This window comes from Lynx rufus, unplaced genomic scaffold, assembly GCF_022079265.1.
Source record: "Lynx rufus isolate CCGP_SWC_20201006 ecotype Redwood Valley unplaced genomic scaffold, mLynRuf1.p SCAF_4, whole genome shotgun sequence".
NCBI classification, from domain to species: Eukaryota; Metazoa; Chordata; class Mammalia; order Carnivora; family Felidae; genus Lynx; species Lynx rufus.
In genome coordinates, this window is record NW_025814856.1 from 144,021,655 (window position 1) to 144,047,681 (window position 26,027).

The 26,027-nt window shown below is 36.6% G+C and overlaps 1 protein-coding gene across 1 annotated transcript in view; it reads right to left on the reverse strand.

Moving 5' to 3' along the window:
- GRM8 (glutamate metabotropic receptor 8) overlaps positions 1-26,027 on the reverse strand; it is a 759,669-nt gene that overhangs the window by 124,960 nt on the left and 608,682 nt on the right. The window contains exon 7 of the mRNA XM_047096173.1: positions 10,481-10,617. Coding sequence (XP_046952129.1) covers positions 10,481-10,617 — 137 coding nt within the window. The remainder of the gene's footprint in view (positions 1-10,480; positions 10,618-26,027) is intronic.

Below are 26,027 nucleotides of genomic sequence, written 5' to 3' on the forward strand. Positions count from 1 at the left end.
GGAAACTGAGGCCCCAAACATTAAGTCATAAAGCACAAATCTGTCTCAGGATTAGTAAGAGTCCAGGTTAAAAACCAGTCTCCTAAACTCTGGTGATATATCCTTCATCGTCACGGGGCATGGCAGGGTCTGTTCTTCAAGTCCATTTGTGCCTTGGACAACATGAAATCACACCCCTATAGAATATTTTATAGCTACCATTTATAAAAATCAACTGGTTCTTTGATTAACTAATATTAAGGATAGGGTAATTCGTTGCACAAATTTAAAAAACTTAATTCACAGATACCAAAGCTCAAAGTATATTTGTAGTAGGAGATTTCCATTGTAATCTGTCCCTTTGGGTTCCCTCTAAACATTTTCACAAGAGTTTAGATCAGTAGTCTTGAAGATCATAAAATAGCTTAATCTAGAAGTCATGTCTGATATTTGGAATCTAAAAACACGGCATGAATGCAGAGAAATGCATATACCAACTGACCTGATAGCTACAAAGCAGTCAAATGAGAACTAATACAGCAAAGCCTACCAGAGTGTTAAAACAACTTGAGAAATACAGAGCAGGGGCAACTTTGAAATTCTTGGAAACTCTAAGAGTTTCATTTTAGTGCCACAGACAGCAACACAACACAACAGACAGGGATGGGAAGTAGAAGCAGGGGAAGAAAGCATACAGGTCTGTTTTCACACACGACTATGTTAACAGGAGCTAGACCTATGTGGCATTGTTTTTAAACGAGAAGTTTTTCTTCTTAGGTACGTTTACTGCAATTGTGGTAGGTTTACCGCATCTAAGACATCACTATCCCAGGTATAAGGATAAGGTGTAATGTTCCCTTTCTTATTTTCAAGAAATATTCTATATTAAAGGGTTAACTATAAGTCTAAAACTGTCATATAAAAAAGAATTTCATTCAGTTCTGAGATAAGATATCAGTCTTCCTTGTTTCTCTCTACATAAAATAACAAATATTCACAGCAGATTTATTCATAATTATTTTGCAGGTATCCTTCAAAGGGTGAATGGTTAAAGAAACTTGGTATATCCATACCATGGAATAATACTGAACAACAAAAAGGGACACACAACTTGGATAAATTTTGAAGGAATTATGTTGAATGAAAAAAGCTGAAACTCAAAGGATTACATACAGGATAATTCCATTTATTTGCAATGACAAATTTGTAGAAATAGAGAACATTTGAGTTGTTGCCAGGTACTGGGGGGAGGTGTATGGGAGGGAAATGGATCTGGCAATAAAAGGGCAACATGGGGATCCTTGTGGTGATGAAAATGTCCTGTATCTTGACTATAGTGGTAGAAGAAAGGACCAAGACAGGTAACAAAATTGCACAGAACTACCCCCTCACACACTAGATGAGTAAAAATAAAACTGAGGAGATTTGACAAAATTGCTGGACCATAAAAATGTCCATGTCCTGGTTGTAATATTACACTATAGTTTTCAAGATGTTATTGTTGGGGAGAAATAGGCAAAGGGGAAATGAGATCTTTCCTTATTATTTGTTACAACTGCATGTGAATCTGCAATCATCTTAAAATAAGTTTAATTAAGAATGATTTTAGGGGCACCTGGGTGGCTCCGTTGGTTAAACGCCTGACTTCAGCTCACGTCATGATCTCACGGTTCGTGGGTTCAAGCCCCACATTGGGCTCTGTTCTGACAGCTCAGAGCCTGGAGCCTGCTTTGGATTCTGTGTCTCCCTCTCTCTCTGCCCCGCCCCCCCATGCTCTGTCTCTGTCTCAAATATAAATAAAACATTTAAAATTTTTTAAAAAAAATTTTTAAAAATGATTTTAGAACAAAAGCAATCAAAGAATAGTAAAATTTGGTACTTTTATGTGTCTTTGTTGTATCCCTCTGTCATTTATTTATGGATTGATGTCTCAACCTCCGAGTTGATATAGAACTGTACATTTCTAGAACTTCATTTGGTGATAATGATCAATAACCTCAGTAAAATGGTATAGGGACTTTGAGGAAGATCCAGGTTCTGTCTCTATTTTCCTTCCTTAAATAGTGGAAATTTTGAGGAAAGATGCCATGCTAAACTTTTGATTCAGTCAACAGACACACTAACTTTATTCTTTTTAGTTTCATGCCCTTACCAGCTACTGACCTCTACCTATATCTGGGGGCAACATATTTTATTCATATATAATACTTTTCAGTTCTTACTTGTAATTCTTTTGCACATTGTAGATTTTAAATAACACTGATGTGTCCATTGAGCTTTTTAAAAGTACCCTAGCATACAGGGTTCACATATATTTTAGCAAATTTAACCTAAGAAAATGACTTTTTTTTTTACCAGTTATTCCTCTAGTCTATATTATCATTTTATGTTTATAACCTTATTTTAACCTTTCCTATTCTACTCATCATGTTAAAATTGTACTTACTTTACTCCTCCCAAGGCTAGAATAGGGATTAAAATGCCATTTATTGTAATTTTTATTACTTTATTATCCCCATAAAAGTCTAGAATCACCATCTTCCTTTGCCCATCTTTGGTGTTGGTATAAAGAAGCATTTTGTATTTTATGTTATGTCCTTCTTTGACTTGCATCATATTTTTTTGCTTTTCCTTTTCTAATTTGATCTCTATCATTTTGTTTAGTTTTCATTTCCTTTTCTGTGTCATTGTCACAATTATTTATAAAAATAGCTATTTAAGCGCTTATGACTTCTTCTATTTTTCATCAATATGATAGACCTTTTAATGCTCTACTTATATTTCCCTGATAAACTACTAGATTCCCTGGATACTATTAGGTTACTCCAGGAATCTGCCTCCAACAAGATTGAGATAACTGATTCCAGCATCTCAAATCTTAATCTGATTAAACCATATTTTATATGGCATGTATTTGTGTATTCTTAAAAAATCACAGCAATGGCACATTGGAGACACTTTATTTGGGAAACTATATTTTTATATGGCATAATTTTGTTCTTAAAATATCAGCATGACTATTTCTTATTCTACTGAGCAGCCTAGGTGAATCTATTGGTTGTAATTACTGACGAGGAAATCAAACTTGACTACTAACTAAAATTTATTAACTCTCTTTATTCTTCCTTCGTAATTTCCTGGTTTGTTTGTCTATCCTACTATGTAATGTATCTTATTACATCCTTTTAAATATCTTAAGGAACAAGGCTCAAACCATGTACATGGACAGATAAGGCAGAGATAATCTGTCAGAAAGGCAGCAATGAATATTGTCCCTTCAAGGTAAGTATTGAAGCCACTAAGCAACACTGAGGTCCTACAGGCTATAGGAAGTTCTGCAAATGGCACGGCAGGAATAAAACCAATGGTAATAGTAACAGTAAGTCCTTCAGAATTTTATGTGCGCCCCCAATTCACACTCCTCTTGCTCTTGTGCGTGACTTTGGATTTTCCCTTCTTCTTTATGGGGCTTGATTAGATGTACCCTGAACTAGATTTTCCATTCTGGCTTTTGTATCTGACTTCACTCCTGATTACTATTACGGCTCTGAACTCTACCCTTACCCCATGTGCTCTAGGTTATACCTTATCTCCAGATTAATACTTTATGGTTAGCTCACCTTTATGGTCTTGTAAAAATAACACTACTTTTATTTTTGAGTTCCTTAATTTATTTCATGAATATTGAGTGAGACCCACATTGTGGTAATTTTTAAACATTCAAAGACAAGTACAACATGCTCTTTGCCCTAAATTATCAGTGCTTCTCTGAGGACAAATGGTAGGGGCCTTCTGAAGTCAGGTTTCTCTCATCAGGCCATCCAAGTGCTAGGGTCTTCCCAACTTGTCTCCATGGGGATATCGCAAACGAGTTGGATCAAAACAGTTCCCAATTTCCCAGTCTCCAGACCAAGACAGAATGTTTCTCAGTGAACACTAATCCTACTTTACCAGTAAGAATGTGTGCTCAAGATAGACAAGAATAAAGGAACATGGATGGATGCATTGTGGACTCATGAACGAGACATTTCCTTGGATTCTGCTCCTACTTAGTGCTACCAGTTTAGGGGTGACCCTATGAACTGAATCTTACATACCTCTATATCATTACAGCACCTAGCACAGCAGTGGCACGTTGGAGGCACTTTATTCTGGAATGGATGGATGAATGAACGGTTGGAGATGGACGGATGCTTTTTCCATGGACTGTACACTCTCGCAACCATTTCTGGCCACCAAAGTAACTGAAGATCAGTTTGAATCTCATGTATCAAGAAACTTTATCCTCCTCGTAGTTGGAAGTAATCATTACACCTTCTGAATTCATAGTTTGTTCTTTAATCTGTTCCTAGTTATGCTTTTATTGTAGTTACTCAAGCATATAGTTGCCTTTAATGAATTGCGAATCTTTTAATATCTGGAAGTTGATTTTATTGAACCTTGTACTCCTCAACAGCTTAGCATCCTGCCTGGCAGGGAGCAGCCACTGAATAAATAAACTGTGTACAAGTCTACTTCCTAATCAATAATCTCGGATCATTGTCCCATATTCAGTCAGTATTTAGAAAATATCAGCATATTATTCATGACATTTAACAAATACTTACTGAGCACCTACGCTGGGCTAGCAAGAACATAGTTAAAATTTAATTACCTTGGCATTTGCTCAACATGTCAAAAACATGAATTTACCAAATGCTTGTTTTCTCATAAACAGAGATATAACTACTGACCCCAAAATGACTTTTTAAAAAAAGAATATATTTGAATCTAATAAACAAAAATATAGTTTTGACCACTAGTCATCTTGTTGTACAGAATGGGAGCAGAATAGTTTTTCCGAATGGAGTATAAAGACAGGAACTACAGTGGCATTTAAAGTTCTAGGGGCGCCTGGGTGGCGCAGTCGGTTAGGCGTCCGACTTCAGCCAGGTCACGATCTCGCGGTCCGTGAGTTCGAGCCCCGCGTCAGGCTCTGGGCTGATGGCTCAGAGCCTGGAGCCTGTTTCCGGTTCTGTGTCTCCCTCTCTCTCTGCCCCTCCCCCGTTCATGCTCTGTCTCTCTCTGTCCCAAAAATAAATAAACGTTGAAAAAAAAAAAATTTAAAGTTCTGTCAGAATGTAGTGAAAGGTCTCAGAGAACTGACTCTACATTCATGGTTTGTGGGAAAGGGAGAGCTGGCCTCACAGGGTGAGCTATCTTTCATAAGCACTGACAGTGATATGAAAGAGCATTTCTAAATGTAGGCAACTTTGCAAATGGAGAAATCGAGGCAAAGAGAAAATGCATGGCTTCTCAGAGCCCAAGCAAATAAAGGGTCAAGTCTCCCCTCAAACACTGTTCCAACTCCATTCAACCAATCTTTACTTCAAGACTATTTCAGTATCCTTCACTATAGAAAAGCTGTTCCTCTATTTAATGAATCTAATGGTTTTGGTTAAAAACTTGTAATGTTTATCCAAAACAGCATACCCACAAGGCAAATGAGGACACTGAGGAATTCTTTCTATCTGTATTCCAAGAAAGTGGAGGAAACTCCAGTACAGCATGTAACTGACTAACCATCTACAGGCAAATAGATATACATATAATTAAATATTATATTAAAATATATTTAAATTAAAATATTATATTATAAATGATAAATATTACATGTCCATAGGAAAGACAGATTTAATTGGGCTAAACACCAAAAATTTTGCTCAAGTTTCTGGTTGTCCCCAAAGCATGCAGCCCATTTTTTTAATACTAAAGTAAACATTTTGGATTTATTGTACAGGCACAGAAAAGTTATCATGATGTATGTACTTCTTTTTAAGTTAATCCCTACTCAAAACATCAAAATAAAGTCAAAAAAGACTTTGCATGTATGGAATTTTAGATTGAAACTATAGGTCCTCAGTAGTAGACTAGTTATTGTGGCAAAACAAAACAAATTATTATTACCATATTCACTTAACATTGACTATGTGGCAAGCAATGTTCTACGATCTTTGTGTATGTGATTAATCCTTTAATTATCTCAAGAACTCTGTGAAGTAGTTATGATTGTTTCCATGCAGATGAAGAATCTGAGACTAAAAGAGCTAAAATAACATGCACAGGGCTCTAAGACTCATGAATGGAAGGTTGGAATTCAAACCTTTTTCTGACTTTGAAGTCTCGTTCTTCACCACTATATTCGAATGCATTCAATCTTCATAATGCTATTTATTATCCCCACTTAACAGATGAGATAACTGAGGAACAGGATTCAGTGCCTTGTGAAGAGTTACATTCTTCTATGGAGTGACCCACTCAAAATTAAATCAGTGTCAATGAAGCCATTCTTCAAATCACCCTTCCCAATTGACACGGTGCCACTAATAATTGTGGTTCAGACACTCTTATAGAGTTGCTATCCTTTACTACTATTATTTACCTCCAAATTATTTAATTGAATAAAAACAGAAGAAAACAGAATAAAACAAGCAAAACCACCTGCCTCATTCCCACCATAATCAAAAAATAAACAATACAAAATAAATAAAAACCAGTAAGCTCTGGTTGGAAGTATAAAAAAGTGAGCCCTGAGTTAGAGTTATTTTAGGTACATCCATTAACCTCCATATACCTTCTCCCCATGGACTTACAGCAGCATATGGCTGTTCTCCCCGCAGTTCAGGCTCTGCTGTTTACTCGGAACCTCGAGGTTACAATATGTTTTGTAATCACTAATAAGGACCACCTGCCTCTTGAGACATTCAGTCTAACAAAATGGAGAGACCTAATTGTTCAAATTCGTTCTCAGACAACACGCCCTTCACGCACGGACTGAGGCAACTGAATAGAAAGCCTAAATCAAACTAAACAATTGTACTCGCTGATTTTAGTTGCTACATTAAGAACATATGTTAGTTCCATTATAAAGAAAAAGAAGCAATAATATTTGGAACAATAAAGACAATGCTTTTGAGGAAATAAAACACCTCATAATTTTCCAGGAAAAAGAAAAAAAAAATAACCTACTTGTTTAAAAAATTCTTTCACTCCACTAAGGTACATTCAGGGCAAATCTGTCACATTCATACATGCTTCATCGTACACAGGCTGTGTACAAAATCATCCCATGCTTGAATTCAGCCAGAAAAACTGGCTCCTTGAAGCAGAATTCCATCCAATAACTGACTGATAAATGCTTACCACTCAGAGTGTAAAATCTACTGTAAATCTGGTTTAACAGATTAAGGAGAGATGGGAGGACACAGGGGAGAGTATCCTCCCCTGGCCCCCAACACAACCGTCATCGGCAGCCAGGCCGGATTAGGAAAGTCTCCCTGGGCTGCTGCTTGGAGACACTGCACACACCTTCATCCATGCACCTGCCTCACTACGCTGGCATTGTTGGTTTGAGTGCTGGTCTATCCTTCCAGGCTATGAGCACCCTGAGAACTACATATTCACTCTAGTCCCAAAACTTAGCCCAGTGTATGTGCACAGAATGAATTTATCAAGTCCATTCAAAAAATAAGTGCTTAGCTGACATTACCTGGCCATACGCTACCATATAGAAAGTTTGTATTTATCTCACTTAAAGGTTACTTTTTAAGTGTAGATAGATTTTCTAAAGTATTAAGGCCAATAATAAAGATAAGAAGAAACACTGGGCTATGGAGACAAATGGTCAGCATTTTGATGAAGAGATTCTCTCATAACTTTCTAAAGCAAATTCAAGTGCCTCTGTAATGAGCAGTGTTTTACTCACATCGATTACCATATCTCCCACTGGCCATGTAGAGTCACGAGACACTGGATTAAGAATAGGTAATGTTTATGGATTTCATGTGTGCCAAGTCCTGGACTAAATGCTTCATTATATTATTTCATTTAATTCTTATTACAGCCATACAAAATAGGGGCTACTAATGTGTTCATTTTACAGATGATAAAACTGAAGCAAAGCATTTGTTTGATGCCTTGACTAATGTCCAAGCAGGACTTTAATAAACTGGTCACTTTCCAAGCACCCCCTACTCGGCCTTCAAACAGGTCACTGATCCAAGGGGAAACAATTTGTCCTGCTATACTCCAGAAGTCAACCCTGACTTACAACCTCTCCCCACAGTCTAATTTACTTACTTTTCTTCTCAGAGATACATTCTCTCTGTTTCAGTAAAGCTGGTACTCCTATCTAGTTATAAATGGTCATAATCATGCATAAGAAATAACTCTTACAAATTGTTTTGATATATTTTATGAATAGTTACACAATAATAAACATAAAACTCTCATGCACTGTTAGATGTACATTAAAGAACAGCTTGAGATTCAGTATGAAGTTTTATAACAAATATATCATGCACATATATAGAGAGGTGTGTGTGTATATATACTTTTTGTGTAAATGTGTTAGGTATCTTAGTATAGTGGACATATTTTTCAACCATTGAACTTTGCTATGTACATCCTTAGTCATAAGAATGTAATAGGCAGTTTAGCATTAATAAATATCAGATAAAAAGTAGCTAACCTGTTTTAACCCATATCAAATTTTCTTTGTCATGTTTAATTATTTTGTTTCACATAGGTTTACTTTCAAAAGACCTTTTGACAAAAATCTATTGATTTTCAGATTGGCATTAATGACTTGTAGACTTATAAAAACTATGCTTCAATATATGTTAATTTGGGTTACGGAACAGTAGATAAGGTTTCTTCAGGCTGCTGCATGTAGTTAACTGCAGATACGTGGTCTTACAAAGCACAACAATAGTTAGAAATATAAGCTGTCTTTGTGCATTATTGATAGCTGAACCATGATAATTATCAGGAAGTCATTTCAGAGACAGTAGGTCATAAATATCTTAGTTTTATTATTTCTCATCATCTGCTTCCTTTTTGAAAACTTTGGTGACTGATGCTGCATAAGCATGCCACTTAAGGAGCTCTCTTTGGAGATACAGAAGTAAAAAGCTGTATTAAAAATTACCAACTCGATGTCTTTTGAGTGGGTTCAAACACAAGAAAACACATGTGCGCATGTCACACACATATAGACAAGAATGATCTCCACCCTCGTGTACATCATAAGCTTTTACCTTCTAGCTAGGATAAGGGGTGGCTAGGAAATGAACTTAATTGTTCATTTAGGAAATAAACTCAATTCTCACAGTGTTATGATGGCTTTGAGGATCAAGAAGAGATACTTTCATTATGGGAAAGAATGAAATACATATTAGAACAATAAGACAGTACATGAATATGTTTCTAGTTTATTTGAGGCATTTACAAAGCCCCTGTCTACAGAGGAAACGCTTAGTCCCTGTAAATAGTCCTATATTACAGTTGTCAAAGACATGCTGAATGAATGAATGCCAATCCTTAGCTGAGACTATAGGGTACGTTCCTTATTTCTCTATACTGGAAGAAGCCAATGCACTGCTATCACATCATGGCTGTTAAAATGTGAAATAATTCTTTACCTAGTGGTAAACAGATGCTATTCCAATCACCCCAACACCCTCCCCATGCGGCCACTAATAGTCCTGCTCCCTTTCTGGGCCCCCCTTATCTCTCAGGTTCAGGATTGGCTTCCTACTCCAGAGCCCCTTATAATTGGTGGGTGCTGGCACCACATAGCTCTCTCCAATGTCTCCGCAGACCCTTCCCCTAGGAAAGCCCCTCTGAAGGGCTGCCACCAGCCAGGCAAAACTGATGAAGCTCCTGCACCCCACAGCCATCCTGCATGCCGCCCCCACCAGATCCCCACCAGACCCAGCAGGAGGAGACAGAGCCCCCTGTGTTGGTGACACCAGGGCAGGCAAATGCCCAGCCAGCTTCGGCACCACCCCCAGGCCCTGGGACCCTGCTTAAGCTGAGTTCTTCAAGTTTTCCTCACATGGCCACTTCTAGGAAATGCCAAGTCTGGGGCATTGGGCCTTGATAGCACGCCGGGTAGGTAGGGACAGCAGGCAGCCCGTAAGGCTGTTAAAGGATCTGACCATCACCTGTAGGTACATTAACTTTCTCTGATGTTGTGATTCAAAGAGGTAATGTAAATATAGGTCATGATTCACTTCCATCAATCAGACATGGTCATAAGGTCTCAATATCTGATGTGGCAGAGGTAAAATACACTTATTTTTAAGCCTAAACTTATTCATGGCACACTGTCATTCCTTCCCACCACAACACACACACACACACACACACACACACACACACACACAGAGTGTACCAACATGTAAACAAGTGAGTCTTTCAAAAAAGGACAAAATTTCCCTAATACAGTCACTTAAAAGGAAATGAGATCTTTCATTAAATCCCTATAGATACTAGATTTCTCTACAGACATTTAAGATTTTCCATAACATTTCAAAGTTGAAGGAAGGATAAAATCACACATTTTCTGAAAACTTAATTATAAGAATCAATTCTAACAAAATTTGTATTATAAACTTAAAAATAAAGCCTGCCTATCTGAGAATTATATCCATTAATGCAAATTTATATTGATACTTACTTTTAGATGAAGCTGATTGGTCCAGTGCCCAATGATTTTGTATTCTGCACTTTTGTTGGTTATTTGATACTGGAAGATATCATAACGTCCAGGAGCATCTCCATTTTCATTAAAAGTGACAGGTGTCCCAGCACTACCTATAAATGTTTAGAAAACAATGTTAATAAAGTTTTAGTAAGATAGCCCACTGAGCTTATTTTTCTCTAAGAAAGAATGGTAGATAAAAATATATTGTGTGTAGTAAGAGATACGAAGATTGTAATCCATACAAGGTCATTCTTGATAGCATAATATCTTCTACACAAAAAGAAGCCCAGACGTACATACAGGGAGAAGACATGCTTTATTATGCACATTAGAAAGTAAATGGTGAGTATCCAAGTTAGGCAATGTACATAACAGTTAAATAAATAGAAGTTGATAGGCTGAATATTCCATCCTCGCTACAGAGAATGACAGTCAATAGAGAAGAGTGTAAATGTCCTGAAGCATAACACCTACTGTATAACATGAACTACAAACAGCCACTCAAACTCTGGCAGGAAAACGTCCTAGCCAGATTCCCTGGAGTTTTGCTTCAGTCTGGCCTGAACTCCGCTCGGAAGCAGTTCCCCATTCAATTTCCCTTCTAAGCTTCTGCTTCTGCTACCTCTGCCCAAGGGTATATCAGTGTGGGCCATCATTGGGAACCTCTCAATGGGCAAGCCAGTGATGGCTGGCAAGTCCTGGATCGTAAAAGTTCCCCCAATTCACTGGGGCAGGGTAGCAGGACTTAAGAGATATAGTATATTCTAAACTCTCGTTTCTCTAAGAAGCTTTCAACTTTTCTCTTAATAGCTTCTGCTCACTTTTCCTTTTCCGCTTATTAAGTGTTACATATCACAGGTTTTAAGAGGAGAAAGGTGGGGCGCCTGGGCAGGTGAGTCAGTTAAGCAACCGACTCTTGGTTTCGGCTCCAGTCATGTTCTCACGGTTCGTGAGATTGAGCCACACCTGGGTCTCTGCCCTGGCAGCACAGAGCCTGCTTGGAATTCTCTCTCTCCTCCTCTTTCTCCCCCTCCCCCGCTCATGCTCTCTCTAGCTCTCTCTCTCTCTCTCTCAAAATAAATAAATATTTTTTAAAAAACAGTAGAAAGGGATTGCTACTGCCATGTCTTATTCTGCGTAGCCTCACAATCTGAGTAGAACTTCCTGTTCTGTAACAGCTTTTAGCTTTGCCCATTTCCCTGCTTCATCTTGTTGGATTACTCGTTGCTATCTCAACAAATTCACCTAACACCAATCCCTTTTCTTTGTGCCTGTCTTCTCTCCCTGAATTGCTTGTCATAGCATATTGGATTTAATTTCTATGCTGTGCTAGAAAGTGTCTCCTTCTCGCTATCTCTTTTCCTATTCTCTCCCAAAATATACACTACGAATAATTACATATATCAACTCTCTACGCTCCCATTTTATAATGAGTTCTTTACCTGCAGAATTTTTAACAAATGCCAGTAATCACAAAATTCTAAAACATTTAACATATCAAACAACATGGATGACTTAAGACAATAAGTTGCAAATAAATACAACCACAGTCACACAGCAGCCATTAGGGTACTTTCCAAGTATTTAATGGGAAGATGTCCAATTTCCTGTTCTCTGGAATGTTTATAAAATTGGACACAGCATGAAATCTCTGATAGGATCACAGATACCTAGCATCTGCAAAACTGCTAAGGCCACAAGAGATGGTATAGCATGGAGGAGAGAACACTAGTCTGAGAATCAAGAGCTGCATGACCATGCGAACTCCACCTCCCCATTTATTTCCAAGACTTTGTATCTTTCTTTCTATTCAGTGTCACGTGGGGACTTAACAATGAACATGAGCATGTGTTGAAGTCCTAGAAGAGCTGTATGCATTTCAATTATTATTATTAATTCATATGGGAAATGGCTTTATATATAAATCAAGAAAGAAATGACGAATTGGGGAATAAAATAGGAGCTGTCCAATCAACTGGCACTATCTTAGCTACTCCTTAGACACTCAAGCAGAAACCCATTTGCCATGCCTCTCCAAAACAGAACTCCTAGTGACCTCAAGTCACCAAAACAGAACTCCTAGTGACCTTGAGCAGGTTAACCCTTAAATACTAGTGTCCTCACCTAAAAAATGGAGGTGATAGTGACACTTTTCTCATAGAGGTGTTGTAAGAATTAAATGAACAATACCTGTCAAGTGCACAGAACAATGCATGGGGTAATGAGGTACTATTATTACGATTACTATTCACCCCATCAGTATTTCCAGTATGCACCAAATGCAGAGGAATAGATAGGATGCTGAAAATTCTTTAAGTGATATCTAGACAGAGGATAATGGAAATTCAAATGGGAAACAGATTCTTGGATGGAAAAATACGTATCTGTATGGATTTCACACTAACGTCATCAACAATTCCTGACATCTATATACCACGTCAAAAAGTTATCATGCCGTATTCTTCATGAATAAAGGACTATTTGACTTCTCTAACTAAAATCCCCAATGTTACACCCCTTACTGAATGACCTCCAATCTTCTACAACAGCAGTCTCAATCTTTTTAACCATGATGATACCAAAGGTAGAAGGAAGCCACTCATGTAACACGTTCTCATGAATGTACTCTGAGTTGCATATAATTCCTGGTATGTCAGCTGTTTCTACATCTCTTTTCTCCAACCTGAGAAAGTCTATCAGAAAGCAAATAAATGAGAGCTGCATTATCACAAAAATAATAATTGACTAACTGAAATACTTCAAATACCATTAACAACAACCCACACTGAACTTGACATTGTATTAAGAGGTAATATACTAAAATGGCTAGGAGTTTTGGGTTTGGAGCCAGATCACTGAGTTCAAACCTCAGCTCTGTCACTTATTAGATGTATGATCTCAGGTAAGTTACTTAATTTCCCTGTATTTCATGTGTCTCATTTTTAAAATGGGCTAATAGTACTTCCTATCTCAGAGGACTATGTGCCGATAAAGTGAGTTAAAATATGTAAAATATTTAGTACACAGTATGATATAAGTATTAATTATTATCTCCTTTATGGTTTTATGGCAATGCTGTGTATGAGATCCAGTGCCCATATGAAAATATAGGAACTTCTCAGTGATCATATATGGCTTTCCTCAAGTCACCCTCACTAATCTTCATTCTCCTTTTTCTTTTTTTTTAATTTTTTAAGTTCATTTATTTATTTTGAGAGAGAGAGAGAGAGAGTCAGAGAGAAGGAGTGATAGAATCCCAAGCAGTCTCTGCACCATCAGCGCAGAGCCTGACGTGGGGCTTGAACTCACAAATCACGAGATCATGACCTGAGCCGAGGTCAAGAGTTGGACGCTTAACTGACTGCGCTACCTGGGTGCCCCACTAGTTCTCCTCTTTCAGCAGAATGCCACCTATACCTAAAACCCAGTTCTCTAAATTCACCATGCTCCTTCTTACCATCCTGTCTTTGTACATGTTATTATTCATAAATTCACTTCCTCCTTCCTCCTATACCTTCTCTATATAATTCCTTCCAAGATGTGGCTCAAAGGTCACACCTAAAGAAGCTTGATCTTCTAAACCTGGAGCAAAAGCCCAAGTGCCTCTTTGCATGCTATCCTGCTCTAACATATCACTCGCTACACTCCACACACTTTTACTATTCACCCTTGTACCCACTCAAAACATTTATTCGACATATATTTACTGAGAGCCTATTATGTGCTCAACACTGGGTAGACCCTCTGCCTTCCTTACAAAGGAGGTCTCCTTAACAAAGGCAGAGTGTGTCTCTAATCTTTGTAGGCTCTGAACCAAATACAGTGCTTCATACTGAGTGAGCAATCAATAAATTACAGTAAAGCGTAAATCAGACCCTCACTAATGATCCCAAGTAAATCCATACTTACTCTCTTCATACCATTATGAAATGCATGTATGTCACTTCTCATCTTTTATAGTCACTAAGGAAGGGGCCAAATGAGTCCCTTTCACATTGTTATCAGTCTGATGTTAGAAAACACTCTTGCAACTTTTCTACTAATCTGATTTCTGATCTGGGGCAGGCTTGCAGTTGAATTACTTCAACCCTTTCACAGAAAGAATGATTCCATTACACATTGGCTCGTCTCAAATGATTACCCTGGTTCTGTGGTTTATGTAACCAACAACACCTTTGATAGCTACAAGGGGCCATGCTGCTTACTAATTGCTATAAGAAGAAATTTAAAATATCCTTTGTATGAATCCGACCACCCCTGAAACAGCTGGCGTTTTGTCCAGAAGAAAATTTTAAATGACAAATACATTGATCTCAATACATCGATCACTTTATTATGATTTACCAACAGCACAGGTAAGAAATATATTTAGATATACATGTATTTAGATATATATCTCCCAGACCTCATCCCCTAGACTTAGTTATTTCAGAAAATTTTAAGTGTATTAATTTTTAAAAAACTTTTTAAGTGATGTGCACTAGCCGAGAAATGGAAACAAACAATGTGGAGCTGTGAGGTAACTTTTACTTGTCAGGTACCACTCTCAGAGTCTATATATCTCCTGGAATATTTTCTGCTCAATAAGAAATGCATTGGAAAAAACTATCTATTTTTATTACTAGGCATGTCAAGCACTTCGATATGTTTTTGTAGGAAAAAAATGATACATCCAATGAAGATTTTATTTGCAAATGTTGGCTCTGTTGAACATTGTTCTGGGGAAGACTATAAGCTTGGGATTCGGGGACTGAGTTTGATTTCTGGCTCTGCCAATTACCTGCGTGATCTGGGCAAGTTACCCTCACTAAATCTGTTTTCTCAACCATCAAGGGAACATAATAACCTCCACCTCCCTGGGTTATTACGAGGGTTACATGAGATGATGTATGTAAAGCACTTAATGCGTGGCTGGCACACGATAGGTGTGCAATAAATGGAAGCCATCATCATCATTATCCGTTCCTTTGCCTACACTTATGCTTCCTTGATCTACATTAGCTTATTTCCACAATGCCAAATGCAATGCAAGAATAATTCATTCGTCTTTATGGGCAAATATTATAAATATATTTATAAGTGTAAGCCACTCAGCTTATTGTCATGTTTATTACTTTCCTTCCTCCCTCTTGCTACAAAACTTTATCCATTTTCCTTCTCATAACAACCTACACTACTGGGTAAGCACAAAAAAAATGAGAAAGTGAAAAATGAAATCAGTTGATTTAGTGAGCTTTGGCTCCCTTAAAAGAATGCATATGTGAGACTTAAGTCATTGACCAAAATGCCATAGGAAATAGCAATTTTCAACAGAATCTCAATTATTCATGCTCACCTTTTCTTTATCCGATTTATTTTATCAAGTATTTATTACAATCAATAAACAGACCTATGCCTTTGAATTAGAATCATATTATATGTTAATTATTTAGGAATCAGTCATATTACTCTTACATATATCAATTAGTCAGCCTTTATTCATTGAAGACTTTAGATCTGACTCCGTATCCTTTTCCATCCCTATTCTTATTATCATTCTTGGTGGTTTCGTCATCCACCTGGATGACTCAACATCCTGGCCTCTGCATTAGCAGAGGCATTCCTCACTTCCAGTGGTCATCCCTGTCATGTATCTCACCACCCGCTATCATGATCACAGCCTACAAGTTGTCCTTGCCAGGAACTGCATCATCTCCCAACTTTCACTCACTCCCTGGATACCACCTTCCACCCCCACTGCGACAATTCTATGATCCCCTAAATTTATTGATTCATTTATCAACCCAATTTGTCATTATACTCCCCCCCCATGATAGTTTCCCTTCCTTCTTATTCTCACACAGGTTCTATGATCTCCTTCCAACCAATTTTATTCCTCTGCCAAATCACAATCATGCTTGAACTCAATTGTATAACTTCTTCACCTATATTCAAGCAGTTGAATATTGTTTGAGAAAATCATAAAGCTTTAATGTCTGGCAAGGCCACGACTAGACTGAGGCAGGTCAGGTGCCTCAAGCACAACTATGAGAGTGAGTGCCTCCCTAAATGCTGCACATTAGGCACCTCACTTGCTTCATCTAGTCCCAGCCTGCTGTCTGGTCTTACTTTAAATTCATGACCTCAGATCCGAAGTGTGCAGTCAACATTGTTCTGCAATCCTTCCACACTTTGCCAGTGAGTCCACTTCCCTGCTCTGGATGACAGACTGTTTCATGCCTCCCAAACCCAACACCTCCCTCCCCCTGTCACTTCAGCTGGTCTCATACTTTCTCACTGAGGAAAAGCAGCAGTCAGACAAAAACTCCCTCATAACTCCACCACAAAACCTATGAGGTACCTGCATCTACACTCGTATTAACCTCCCTCCTACTGAGGACACATCCCTCCAGTCACAGGCATGCCCTGCTCCTGGTGCAAGGACCTCACGGCTCACTCTCCATGCACCTTCACGTACACAGATATCTCTTCTTCCTTTGACATCAACAGATTTAGACTGTCCATAGTATTCCATTCAGTTTACAAATGAGTTCTAATAGCTCTCATCTTAAGAAAAAAAAAAGGCAAGCAAAAACTCCATTATTGACGTTATTGCCTCATTTATCCACTCTCCTTAACTGTAAAACAGAAATGTTTAGCTGAGTTGTCCTCACTCTCTCCATTGTCTTATTTCCTGCTAACTCTTCACACCATTTTTTAAGTTTATTTATTTATTTTGAGAGAGAGAGAGAGAGAGAGAGAGAGAGAGGCATAGAGAGAGAGAGAGGAGAGAGAGAACTCCCAAGAACTCTGCACTGTCAGCACAGGGCCAGACGTTGGGCTCAATCTCATGAACGATGAGATCATGACCTCAGCCGAAATCAAGAGTCTGATGCTTAACCGACTGAGCTACCGAGGCACCCCTTCACATCATTTTAATGTGAAATTTAACCTCATACCTCCACTGATGAGTCTCAAATTTATACATCTATCCCTGACTGCAGACTTATCCAACTCCATTGATTGTTTGATGATAATCCTAAACTTCATGCATCTAGACACATTTGATTCTTTTTCATCCAAACATGTCCTTCACAGTCTTTCCTCTCCTAGTAAGTAGCTAACAACTGCCCATCTATTCAATCAAGCCAAAACCTAAGTTAAAACCCTTGCCTAACTGTAAAACAGAAAGAATGAATGTATGGGCTCTCATTAATAACAATGTATCATTAGTGGTTTATTAATTGTAACAAATGTACAATACTAATACAAAATGTTAATAATTGGAGAAACTGGGGGCCTCTGGGTGGCTCAGTCGGTTGAGCATTCGACTTCGGCTCAGGTCATGATCTCGCAGTTCATGAGCCCCGCCTCGGGCTCTGTGCTGACAGCTCAGAGCCTGGAGCCTGCTTCGGATTCTGTGTCTCCCTCTCTCTTCACCCCTTCCCCACTCATGCTCTGTCTCTCTCTGTCTCTGTCTCAAAAATAAATAATAATAGTAATAAAATAATAATAATTGGAGCAACTGTGTATAGGGGGGCTGAAATATGAGAACCATCTATACTATCTGCCCAGTGTTTCTGGAAATCTAAAGCTGTTCTTTAAAGAAGTTTTAAAAAAGTAGAAGAAAAATGATGAGATTATTTTCAGTCATACATTTTGTGTAACCCAATATATGCAAAATAATATGATGTCAAAATGTAACCAATATAAAGAATATTAATGAGGTATTTCACATTTTTTACATAGCAAATCATCAAAACTCTGTGTATACCTTATACCTACAGATCATTGTAATTCAGACTAGTCATATTTCAAGTGTTCCATAGCCATCCATATCAAACAGGAGAGTTTTAAAAGATAAGTCATTTCAGCAGGCATTGCCCTAACCCTCGAAGCTTTGGAGAAGTACACTGCTGAACTCTTCTGATCTCCATTTCAACTTCAAATGCACTGAACCCTGCTCGCCTCCACTTGAACTAAACTGAACCCCCTTGACTAGCTTCTCCCCTAAAAATCATGGATCCACCAAAGTCTGGCTCAGTGGATGCCAGATCTGGAGATAAAATCCTAAAATAAGATCCAAAATGCTTTGGTAGTAAAAACAAACAAAAGCTTAACAGGTTCTATCTCCAAAACATATCCAGGATTTCAAACAACCCAGTCTCTGCCTGGCAGCCAGAGTGATGATATTCTGAAACACAAATCATATCATATAGCTCCTCTTAAAATCATGTAGTGGCTTCCCATTTCACTTAGAGTATAACACAAAATGTTTACCATGGCTTTGAAGGCCTTATTATTTCTCCAATCTTACTCACTTCTATACTTCATCCACACTGGGTTTTCTGTCCAAACACATGAAGTTTGCTTTAGTTCGGGACTTTTGTGTTTCCTCTCTTTCTTTCTCTCTCAGTCTCTCACCCTCTCTCTTTTTCTCTCTCTCCAATATTATTCCCACTTGAATCTTTACACGACTGGTTCCTTCTCATCATTTATATCCCAGATCAAATATCACATCAAGATGTTCTGTCAGATCACCACACCCCAATTAGCCTGTTTCCTCTCCCTATCCCTCACTCTTACACACTTTATTTCCTTCAAAGCTCTTACAAATATCATAAATATGTGGTTTGTTTAACTTACATATTGTTAGATTGTAAGCTTCATGATTGTGGAGCATTTTTACATTATATTCACTACTATATGTGTAGCACTGACTGTTGGCTGAGCGCCCACATCCATTTTCTCTTTTTCTTGGGAACATAGCTTGGCTACATTTCCACTCTTCCCTGTAGTTAGGTATGGCCAAATGATTAGCTCCAGCCAATGGAATGTGAACACAAGTGATACTTCTGGCCTCTCATTAAAAGCCTCTGGAGTGGTCTTCTATGATCTTTTCACCCTCTGACTGGCTAGAATGGAAATACCATGCCGGGCAACCGGGAAAGCTACAGGTTAAAGGTGGCAGAGCTTGCAACAGCCTGGATTCCTGCGTGGGTTCTTGGAGAAGGTCTGCACTAGTAACCCATTCATCCAGCTAAAAAACAAACCTCTCTCCTTTTTGAGCCATTACAGTGTGTGAGTCTATTTCTTATAGCAATTATAAATATACCATTTCTAGAAAAGTGGGTTATCAGTCAATAGTTAGTAACTGAATAACTACTGCTATGCTAAATGTGGAAATAAATGCTTCCCTTCATATCACTACAAAAGCTTTAAGGACAATACAGATTTTTACAACTGAGTATCAAAGATATTGGCATGGAAGAGTAACTTGTTTCAGATTCTCCTTTAGAGTTAATATTGATTAATGCAGTGTGCACATGTGTAATATTAAGGTGGAATCCAGAATGTGTAGCCATACTCCAGGTTTTCACTGTATAGCCTCCATGTTCATTTACCCTGGCTAAAGTACTCACTCAATTGGATGTTTTCATAAAAACTAAATAGAAAAGTATGAAAAAATACATGCCTACGTTCAATTTTTTGTGTTGAAAATTATTTTCTTTAACTAATTATTTTGGTGTATGAAATAAATAGGACAAGAAACATGGCTGAATAGCATTTCTAAGTCTCTCAGCCAAACCTTCCTTCTTGATTTTTCATTAAGAAATTAAACTGACAATGGCACTTTCTCTTGTGGAAATGTCTTTAAGATCCTTGCATTAAAGGTGCTTTAAGAATGCAAAGTGTCATTATCATTAATGAACACTATTTGAGAAATAGAAATACAGTCTATAATTGCTTTGGTAGTCTTCAAATAAGCTTATTGAACTTTCAAAATAAGAAAAGATCCATTATTTAGAGATACTCACCTCAGGGAAGCAGACAAATTAGGAAGTTTAAATAAAATCTCTTTTTAAAAAAAGTGGCCAGAAACTATTAAAATATCAAACGTTTGATTAAAGGGAAAAGATGAAAAGGATAATGTAATAATTAGGCAAGATAAATGCATCTTAAGGGGAATTTGGGAACAAACCAGTGTATTGCAATATTCTGAATTCAGTATATTTTCATTCTGACGCAGAAAACCTTTCTTTACCTTGAGCAACTGAAGATCTTTATTGTTTCTTTTCAGGAGTATTTAATACCTTATATATACTTATTTGTACACATAAATTCCATTATGTTATTAATTAATCATTGTATCTCTAACAGTGATGAAGACATTTATGAAAGAGAAGTTTTTGAGTACATACAGTCCTGCCTGTTCAAATTTGCTGTGCTAGGAGGAGGTCTCTGACTGTCTAGTCCAATGTTGCTGGAAAAGAAAGATACTTTTGCCATCTAGATTCAAAATTTGCAAATTTGTCAATTTTTAAGAATGTCTACTAAGACTTTTAAAATTTTGTTTCTCACATTTGCATTGTTAATCCACCCATAGATGATTGGTGGGGTGAAGCTGGAAATGTCACTTTTCCCGTATATTGATAATCAGTTTTTAGCAATACTCTCCTTTTCCAATTGACTGGATATACCTAAGTTACATGGAGAAGTGGGTCTTTTTCTGGTCCGTCTCTCCTCCTCCATTAATTCATCTGTCTGTCTTGACCTAATATCATACTATATAAATGACTAAAGTTTCATAATAAGACTGATGCTGGTGTGGCGGGTCGGCACTCCTTATTCTCTCTTCTCAGAAGTGTTCTGACATCTCCTCTGCATACAATTTAGAACCATCTTAAGATCCATGAACAATTCTGGTTAGATTTTTGGAGAATATGTGGAATCTAGAAATCAACGGGGGGAAATTTAGTATCTCTAGAATATTTTCCTATCCATGAACATGAGTTGTCTCTTAGTTGTTTAGGTCTTCTTTTGTAAATTTTAACATAGCCTTATCATTTCCCTTTCATAGCACTTAACCATCTTTTGTAGATCTCCTATGTAATTAATATTCTATGATACCACTAAATTTATATTATCTACTGCTTTGCTGTTAGTATATATAAGGCAGCTGATTTTTTTTTTTCTGTATTAGTCTCATATCTAGCCCAGAGGTTCTCAACTGAAGGCATTTGGCAATGTCTGGAGACATTCTTGGTTGTTGCAGTTGGAGGAGAGGTGCTACGGGTGACAGCTGGAAGAGACCAGGGGTGCTACTAAACATCCTACAATGCACAGCACAGCCACCTAGAATCAAGAACGATCCAGTTCAAAATGTTAAAATAGTTTTAAGGTTGCAAAACCTCTGAAAAACTCTGTTTTTATACCTAAGGATTTATAGCTAAATTAAAAAAAATTCTATGTGAAGTATTATGTTATTTGCAAACAGTTATAATTTCCTTTTTCCCTTAACAATTCTTATACTTCCAACTCTGCCCCACCCTTTTCTTATTGCACTACCTGGGATCTTCAATACAATTTTGACATGAAGTGACAATAGTGAACATTCTTGTACTTCTAATTTTTTTTTTTTGGTAAGAGGTTTTTTTTTTTTTTTATGTTTATTTTTGAGAGAGAGAGGGAGATTGAGAGAGAGGGAGGGGCAGAGTGAGAGGGAGACACAGAATTTGAAGCAGGCTCCAGGCTCTGAGCTGTCTGCACAGAGCATGAAGTGGGGCTCAAACCTATGAACCCTGAGGTCATGACTTGAGCCAGAGTCAGATGCTTAACCAACTGAGCCACCCAGGTGCCCCGTACTTCTCCCATTTTTTAAAGAATATTTCTCACATTATTCATTTAAGATTATGTTTGATCTAGTCTTTTATAGGTGCTTCTTATCAGTTTAGGAAATTTCCTTTCATTATAATAAATGTATTAATAATTTTATCACGAATGCACTTTTAATGTTAGGCATGTCTTTTGTGCATCTTTTGTGATAATCTTTTTTTTCTTTTAATTTGTTACTGTAATGAGTTACATGTATATATATTCAATATTATGTCATGGAAACTTGGTACAGATACTACTTGATTTCAATTTTTTTTTCCAAACTGTTGAATTCAATCAGCGAACATTTTGTTTAGAATCCTTACATGCATACTCATGAGTGAGGTGGAGCTGTAATTTTTTTTCTTAGAACGTCCTTTTTAGTTTGATTTCAGGTTTATATTGGCCACAGAGAATAAACTAGAAAATATTCCCTTTTTCTCTATTCTCTGCAAGAGTTTATACAAAATTGTAATAATGTCTTCCTTGAATGTTTTGTAGAACTCACCTGGAATCACCCCAGATACCCTCAAGAAAGTGAATGAATTATGGTATATGGAATATTCACACAATGGAAAATAATACTACAGTCAAAATGAATGAACTACAGAGACGATCATAAATATAGATGGACTTTGGCAAAATAATATTAAGTGGAAAAAGTAAGTACCAAAAATATATTTTACAAAGGTATAAATGATTAAAACTTAAAATTTTGTGCTATTTGGGAATATATAAGCAAGACAAACCCATTTTAAAAGGTAGAAATATTGATTGTTCAGGAGGGATGGGGGTGTGGGATAAGTTGGTGATGGTAATATATGTTTGAGTGTAGCTTTTTGCCAAAATCCTAGCTTTGGGGGGGGCGGGGCAGTATTTTCATAAATGCTTATTACATCCCTTGAAATAGCCAGCAACTAACTAAATAAATGAAAATGGACCTTGCATAGATTAATAATGAGCATGTATCATGAATCAGGGAGCCAAAAGGAAGAAAGAGAAAAAGAGAGAAGAGAGAGAGGGAGGAAAACAGGGAGTAAGGGAGCAGAAGGAAGGACAGGTAGAAGTAATAGATAAAAGAATGAAAGAAAAGAAAAAGGAGAGATTCACATTTAAAAATATCTTTAAAGGAAGGGTCTATTGAAAGGGCTTCAACTGTTGTGTAATTCTGTGAATTAACTGAATGCTATACTTAGCCTTGTTATTATGCCCTTGGAGAATACGAATCCTGCCTATAGGTTTATGTACCCAAACAAAATGGGTCATATACAGAATTGCCTCAACCCAGTTCTCCAAAGAAGCTTTTCTGTATATTTTTAGATTTTATATTAGTCAAACTTCTGTCAGAATTCCCAGTTTATAAGCTATAACTGTCTGGGATTAGGATCACATATTTTTAAGCCAAGAAGCTTATTCAGTTTTTCATCATGAAGATTTTTTGGAGGAGTAAAATAAGGCTAAAATTCACCTCTTACCAGATGAGTCACTACTTCATTTCTTGCTCACTGTCAAATTGTTCTTTTATCTCAGGTTTTAGTTTGAAATATCATTAATGTACCACCTTTCCATGTATTTCAGAATTAATATTTTGTTAATATTTGCAGAATTACTATGAGCCAATCAAATACAGACAACTCTATAGGAACAGATGTCTAAGTGCTTAAAAAATGGATAGAATATCAAATTAGGAGAGGGCTACTCACTTTTGACAATAATTTGTGTATTGAATTAAAGAAAGGATACCACATTATTTATGTATAATGGACCTGATTTTCTCTAATTACACAAACTGTCAATGTATATTAGGCCACTGTGATAGATGTGAATTGTCTATGTTACCATGGTGATTAGAGGTGTTTCCATTTGATGCTGCATGCATAACAATTTGGAGCATAATTAAAAGAAACAGTAAAACATATAAGTAATAAAAAAACTCATAAATTTAAAAAGTATGGTCTGACTTTCATATATCCCTTTCCGAAGCTGACCTATCAAACAGATAAAAACAATAACTATTAAATAAGATATTGTACATTCAAATACATATGAAACATTTACAACAGTATTATTTCTGCCCAAAATAAAATATGGATAATTATCATAAATCTTAATTCATATTCTCTAACTACTATTCAATAAAACTTAAAATCCTTAGCAACAGCTTTAAAAAGATTGAAAAGTTAAAACAACACCAAGGAAGATAAAAATTAAAAAAATTCTTAGAGATTTAGAAAAAACAATTAAGCACTCATGTTAACTAACTCTTCAGATAAAGAGAAAACTAAAACTAAAATTATAGAGTAGTACTTACAGGTAGCAATATATTTCAAAACCTGAAGTATATAGCCAAGGCTGCCGTCAGAGGGAAATTTAGAGAACGAAAAGTTTTTATCATTACACAAAAAATTGTATTACATAAAAAATTCCATTACATAAAAAATTATAATCTTGAAATGAATAAATGGTCTTTTAAGCATGACATCATATTTAAAATATTAAGGAAATAATTGATAATTTTAATAACCTAAAAATTTCTGAATTTCAAACAGTTTTTAAAAGAATCAACTTATAGAAATGTAACAAGGGATTAATATTCTTAATATGCAAGGAGCTCTTGCATATAAGAAAAATTTAACACTGTGGCACAACTGGGAGAATACAAACAGTTGTGATATAAACCATTACAGTGAGAATATATGCAATGTTCCATCTAAGTAGTAATAAAAGACATTAATGGGATAATAATGCTCCCATTTGGTCCAAGAATAAATATTATAGATGAAGGTAGGATAAAATTGACACTTTCATGTTCTGCTGATAAAAATTTAAGTCGATACAACCATGCTGGAAGCAAATTTTCAAGATTTAAAGTACATTTATTATTTGATCCAATAATAGAAATTTATGCTATAAATTTGGGCAGGTGATATATTATATGGGCAGGCATATTATAAATATGTCAACTGTACTATTGTTTCTGTATTCAAATAATGGAAAAAAGTTGATAACCTAAATGGACACAAATATATGAATCTTTAGTCCAGTGTTCTCTATTATAGGAAAAATGAAAACAATATGAGATTATTTCAATCAGGGCAAGGATAAATAATGACCCATGGATACAATGGAATACAATGTAGCCATTAAAATTATAATAGAAAGGCATACTATTAATTTAGATTCAACAGCATATTTTTAAGCTTTAAAAAGGATTATACAAAGCCACTAGGATGAGTATATTTTTAAAAATGGAAAATAACAAATGTTGGTCAGTTTTTGGAGAAATTGGAGCCTTCATATGTTGCCAGTGGGAATGTAAAATGGTGTAGCTGCTGTGAAAGAGAATTTGCCGATTCCTCAAAAAGTTCAAATAGAATTACCATATGATTCAGCAATTCTACTCCTAGGTATATATCTAAGAGAACTGAAAGCATTTGTTCACACAAAAACTTGAACATACGTGTTTATAGCAGCATTATTCACAATAGCCAAAGAGTGGAAACAACCCTAATGGACATTATGATGAATGGATAAATGAATTGTGATATATTCATACAATACTCAACCATGAAAAGGACAGTAGATGCTACAATCTGCATGAACCCTGAAATCACTGGAAGTGAATAAAACAGTCACAAAAGGCCACATATTGTATGATCCGTTTATGTATAATATCCACAAGTGGTAAATCTATACAGTCTAAGTGTTTATCAGGGGCTGGAGGGGGCAGAGAATGGGGAGGAACTGTTAAAAGGCATAAGGTTTCTTTTTGGGGTGATGAAATATTCTGGAATTAGGTATTGATGATGGTCACACAATCCTGTGGATAAGCTAAAAACTTCTAAATCATATAGTTTAAACTGGTGAATTATATGGAGTGTGAATT